The sequence below is a fragment of the Anneissia japonica genome, unplaced genomic scaffold (assembly GCF_011630105.1).
Source record: "Anneissia japonica isolate Jap-2015-1 unplaced genomic scaffold, ASM1163010v1 scaffold9_len2422644_cov172, whole genome shotgun sequence".
Lineage (NCBI taxonomy): Eukaryota > Metazoa > Echinodermata > Crinoidea > Comatulida > Comatulidae > Anneissia > Anneissia japonica.
Genome location: NW_022758107.1, coordinates 2,417,566 through 2,423,944, shown reverse-complemented (window position 1 = coordinate 2,423,944; position 6,379 = coordinate 2,417,566). Strand labels below are relative to the sequence as shown.

Genomic DNA, 6,379 nt, shown 5'->3' with positions numbered 1-6,379 from the left:
AATGGTAATGATTGTCATGATTCTTAAGTAAAAGGCAAGGTAGATTTCTTAAAACTAAATTTCAGCAGTGATATTTAGTCAAACAGCTACCATTTCTCGGATTTTTATTTGTGGCTTTAGAATGTGAATCAGGGAGTATTTAGAGTACCACAGTTGTATCGTCACAACACCAGGTGGCACCATCTACAGTAGTCGTTGGTTACCGTTCATTTAAAATGTCTGAATGACTTCATAATCTTAGTTTAGAATAGGATTTCTGAATAGGTTTTAAAACCTAATAATTTACCATCAAAATGTACTAAAAACACAAAAAGCTAGTTTATTATCGAACACAAATTTCATCATCAATTAACATTTACAAAGAAAAGTTAAGATATATCTTCTTAATAAGTACGTTGGAAATTGAGATCAATCAGTGGATAAAAAAAGGCGTTGGTTGAACGCATTTTGTGTCGCTGAGAGCAAGAGAGTAGTATCACGTGGTATCGTGATGTAACACTGTAGTACTCTATATTAAGTGTACCACGGGCATCCTTCCCAAACTTCTGGACGATCTGTAAATGGCGATCACCTGTCTCTTATACACATCTAGATGTGTATAAGAGACAGACTAAACACGAGGCACAGCCTTTATTTTGTGGCGCGCCCTCTCAAGTTTCCGCTAGTAAAGAATTGAAACGCCGGAAGATTGATGAATGGGTTTGTCAAACATTCACCACAATATAATTTTCGTTTGTTAATTAGGCTTTAATGATCTTACCATTTACAGCCTTCAGTATGGTTACTGGATACTGTAAGTAAATGGCGGAGAAATGAGATGTATATCTACTTAGAACTGAACTACCTAGCTAGGCTAGGCCTACCACTCCTACTTGGTCTTATTATTAGTACAGGCCTTAGGCTGAAGCTAGGGGCCTAGGCTAGAAAGGCTATATTATTAAATAAAGGGTGACCTAGGCCCAGGCTTGGCCTAAGGGCGCTAATGCACTTTAGTACTCCACCCTAACCCTAACCTTAACAATAACACAGCAAGACTGCAGTTGAGGTTAGGGTTAGGGTAGTAGAGTACTAAACTAAAGTGCATTAGCGCCCTTACTAGCTAGGCCTAGGTTCTAATGTAAAGTGCCTTAAGGCTTTCAGAAAAATGCGCTCAATCAAGATCAAACAGAAGGCTAGCTTAGGCCTAACCCAGGCACCACCTTCTTGCAGGATCACGTCTCGAACAGACAGATTTTTTTAGTGTTGACGTTAAATTAAGGGGAGTTTACGTACGCTGACGCGAATTGACCTGCAATGACGCAGATTTTCATGATATAACGTAAAATGACGCAACATTACATTCAGAAAAATTTTCCCCATACAAAAAATAGAATAGCCAAGCCTACATCACCGTTTTGTACTGTCTGGCTGCTTTGTACCGTGTAGCTGAACTCCGTCTCGCTGCCGGTCTGCGGCAGGATCTCTATTATTTCAACTGGGTAGGGCCCAATCCTTGACTTGATACAGTAACTAACACAGGTAACAAATTTTTAGTTATGGTTGAATGCAAATTTATGCTGCTGTTAACCACTCTGAAGTAAATAATTTTCTTGCGATGACTATAGATGGTTATCGTCGTGAAGACGTACTGTTTTCCCAATGATTTTATTAAAGAAGAGGTGTACCTATCCATAGGATTTCTTAAAATTAAATAAAATATCATCAAGATGATAAACATATTTTGTTTGCATATATAATTAACTATATAGTAGCTTTTGGCAGGGGGATAGGCCATACATGAACCTCTCACCACAGGCTCTGTGGTATTCTTTACCAAGTAATTTGTCAAACACCTGGCCATTTTAGTGTTGTACAACATAAATTAGTTTTCCTTTGGAGCCTGGCATTATGAGCATTTTGAGTACCATTTGAGTGAGTATAATACTTAGGCTTAGGCAAACATTGAAAGACTGCAGTTGTACTGTAATATGGTAGGGCTGACTACATTGATTAAATGTCGTGTTTATTAACAGAATGGCAGGAGCATGGAGCTGGGTTGGTGCAGTACGTGTGTTTTCCTGGGGATGCGGAGCAGGAGTTGTTGGTACTCTTACATTCTTCAACAAAGTCGGTTATTTTGCAAGAGTTGATGGAAAATCAATGCAGGTAATGATACTCATATTGAACCAGCATATTACTTCTCTTCTTTTTACCCAATCATTTATTTCTTGGATTGGAGACTTATCAGACAACGCATTTAAATTTACATGTGCTCCTGCACAAACAGTTTGACAAACTATTGCAGAAAAAGTTTACCGTGTCAAATTATAAAACGTGTAGACTTGACCTCTGATGATTAGTGTCCAATATGTACTACAAACTCGTAAATATAATAATGAGCCATTATCATCATTTTTACATAATTTTTGATACAATTGTAAGCCGCTCTGAACTTCTTTGCTTTTCTTCCTTCTTCAATAAACAATAACATAATTGTAATATTATTTACTTATCATTATTACTTAATTTAAACTTAGGTGTGCAGAATGGCATTGTAGCTGGAACCCCTCCCCCTGCATGAAAACTTTAAAGAAATTGAAATGTGTATAAAAACAATGCAAATATTAATGATAACGTTAATAGGAACCACGCTCCACATCGGGGTCTGGTTTACTTATTTGTATTGCTTTATTTAAATATTAAGTATTATAGACGTAAATGACATTTCCTTTATATTTTTATTTTTTAAATATTTGCTTATAAACAATTATAACTATTAAACTCAAAATGTAAAATTATGTATTTGATTAGATACTAACCAATAGTTATATATTCATTAATAAGTACAACATTTTTCAATCCTCTAATGAACTTTATAGCCGGAGTACACTTTCTCCATTAAGAAATCGGATTTCAAACTTTCAGTAACTAATATAAAAAAATAATACTTGTGTCAATAGACAGAAATGCTATTCTACAGTACCTAAGAATATTTAAAAAATAAATAAATTTATAAAAAAGAGAATCACTATATTTCCTATAAATTAATGAGATAAAATACATAAAAGACTTTGATTGCATTACAATATACAGTAACAATAATCATTTACATAAAAAATACTTAAATTTATATAAAGGAATCATGCTTTTGACTTATTAAATTGGTAGGATATATAAGTACTGTATATATACAAATTTTAAGAAATTATTTACAAAAATTAGAATTGCATCAATATACATGTAAAAAAAATACCATTCTACGAGAAACTACAACTTTTTCATTAGACATTATTTACTTATTTTAATTTTATCAATAAGGTTTAAAGATGTATTGTCCCTTGCTATGTCAAAAAATAACAAATTATTTTGAAATAAACTTGCTCATATTGCAATAGCATACAAATTCTTAACTAGTGTATAAAAATTATTGAATTTGAAAAATGTGTACCCTGATTTTTAAACCAAAATATTATAATAAAAATAGTAATACACTTCCAGTGATTGGAAGTGTTTCTATCATTTTTCGCTGTAAACTGATGTGTAGACATTTTTTAAATACATTAATTTCTATGTTCAAGTTGATAACTTATGTTACTTCAAAATAGGCACGCTGCAAGTTAATTTCAAAAAATATCTTTATGATTTTTTTGGTATTTAGCATGGGACAATACATCTTTAATAAGTCATTGTTAATGACGCACCGTAATAATGTGCCACTGTTTTAAAAGTGAAGTTTCAAATAAAGATTGTTATTATTATTATTAAAAAAGGCAAGGTAGATTTCTTAAAACTAAATTTCAGCAGTGATATTTAGTCAAACAGCTACCATTTCTCGGATTTTTATTTGTGGCTTTAGAATGTGAATCAGGGAGTATTTAGAGTACCACAGTTGTATCGTCACAACACCAGGTGGCACCATCTACAGTAGTCGTTGGTTACCGTTCATTTAAAATGTCTGAATGACTTCATAATCTTAGTTTAGAATAGGATTTCTGAATAGGTTTTAAAACCTAATAATTTACCATCAAAATGTACTAAAAACACAAAAAGCTAGTTTATTATCGAACACAAATTTCATCATCAATTAACATTTACAAAGAAAAGTTAAGATATATCTTCTTAATAAGTACGTTGGAAATTGAGATCAATCAGTGGATAAAAAAAGGCGTTGGTTGAACGCATTTTGTGTCGCTGAGAGCAAGAGAGTAGTATCACGTGGTATCGTGATGTAACACTGTAGTACTCTATATTAAGTGTACCACGGGCATCCTTCCCAAACTTCTGGACGATCTGTAAATAGCGATCACAGAGACTGTCTAATAAGAAAAATACCGCCGCCCCAAAACAATTCAGCAAAAATCATTTCTGAACAGACTTCAAATCATCACTTTGTACAGTTATAAGAGAGGAGTGCCTTGTGGCACAGGCATTCAACCAGGGGCAGATACAATATTTATAAATTTTAATGATATCCTACTGTACTCCGGATCACCACATTAATTTTTTACTATAGGCACCTTTTGCATAGTTCGATTAGCTTTATTTACGGTTTCAGTTAATGTGCATCCCACTACTGTATTTTTAACGGATTTATAGATGCAACTATGGCATAATTGTTATAAACTGCTCCGCTGATCTCAGGAGTCTTCCAAAAACTTATATTAACATTCCTTAGAGTTCATTCATTTACTGAAATGTCAGGGGTCACCAAAATTGGGAGAAACCACATTCCGGTGATTGGTCATAATGAGCTTTCTTAAGTCATCTAAGTGTGTTTGTCTTTGTATTGTGAGAATACCCATTGCATACTAGTGGGAGTGAGGAAGATTGTGAGAATTTTAAGTTTGACCCCTGACACTAGTATGAGACTTGGCACTCCTGAAATATCAATTTATTTATGATAAATAAATTTCTATTTTCATTTTCTCAAGACACCATTGTTCGATGATCCTTCAAAAATCAGGTTTGCTATTAAGCAAGTAATCATAGTCTTAGGACCTACAGCTGTATTATACGTATTCATTAAAAATAATTGCGTTGAATTTTGATTTATAAATAGAACACTGAAGTACAAGAACAGGTACGTGAAAGTACCCACAGGTCATATTTGGATTGAAGGAGACCATTCTGAAGTTAGCTTGGACAGCAACATATTTGGTCCAGTGAGTATTTACACTGTAGACTATAGATTGTTACTATTAAACAAACACTATTGTGGGTCATAGTAAAATTCTGATATGAGCTAATTGTTAATAATTATTTGACTTCTGCAGAGAGCAGATTTAGTAAGGGATACGGCCCGTAGTTTTACCACTGTATTTTTTATTTTTAAGCAAAAAATATATATTGTTAATAGTAACACATATCTATTAAGCATATTTTTCAAAGAGGGTGTGGCTCCCTCTTTCTAATGTTACATTCCCAGCCTAACACCCCTCACTTTTCTAATAAAAACCTTGTTTAAAAAATCCTGGATCCACTCCTAGTCTCATTCCCATATCATGTTGCAGTTTATAACGTACAGCGTAGTAATTTCAAGAATTGGAATAAAATAATTTGGCTCACATATCTGTTATCAAAACACCAGTGCCGACAGGGACCTATATGTCTCCAGGATAGTAAGGCCGGAAGAACCCTTAGCCACTGTTTCTATTTTTGTTTTTTGTCATTTATTTTGTTGAATATCCCATAGAGAACTTGTAATATTGTAAAACCCAATCAATATTTCCACTGTATAAACAGTGTACAAAAATTGGCACTATATGTATTTCGTTGTACAAAAGTAATGGTTTATTGGTTTTTAAAGAAAAACTTTATGTTCTTATTTGTAGGTATCTCTTGGGCTTCTACATGCAAAAGCATCGAGGATTGTGTGGCCGCCTCATCGCCAACAAAAACTGAAATCTTTTGTGCCCTCCAATAGGCAGCCAGTTAACAGTAAAAATCAAAACTTTGAACAGTTTATTCTGGATGATGATGATGAACTAGCTTTATCAACACTATGAAGGTGTAATAATTGTTGACTGATGTTTTATTCACAATTAAATTGAGAAAACGTTGGTTTGCAATTAAGCATGAGATAAAAAAAAAGTACTATGAAGGCAAAAGATATAGACAATGTTGGACCATGGCGATGAAGTAATAACCTACAGTAGAACATGTTTGTGAGTGATCAGTAATCAGTGGTAGGCCTCGATGCAAAATGCTGTTCTGAAGAGGAAGATATTGGACGTCTGTGATTTTACACATTTGTCAGTGTAGAAATGAAATAAAGGGCTGGTTTCCTTAAAATAATGACACTGTCGCTACATTGTTTTCAGTGTAATCGTACGTCTGCATACCAGTCCCCGATCCAGTTGGGAAGGCACCCCAATTCGACCGTCCAATCAGCATCACCGAT

At 33.9% G+C, this 6,379-nt stretch overlaps 1 protein-coding gene across 1 annotated transcript; it reads left to right on the top strand.

Annotated features, from left to right (window-relative positions):
* Nucleotides 1-666: 666 nt before the first annotated feature.
* Nucleotides 667-6,133, top strand: LOC117125147 (mitochondrial inner membrane protease subunit 2-like). The gene is made up of 5 exons (XM_033271547.1): nt 667-793; nt 2,013-2,145; nt 4,911-4,942; nt 5,039-5,141; nt 5,811-6,133. The coding sequence occupies exons 2-5, from the start codon at nt 2,014-2,016 to the stop codon at nt 5,982-5,984; spliced, it is 441 nt and encodes a 146-aa protein (XP_033127438.1). The 5' UTR covers nt 667-793; nt 2,013; the 3' UTR covers nt 5,985-6,133.
* Nucleotides 6,134-6,379: the final 246 nt, after the last annotated feature.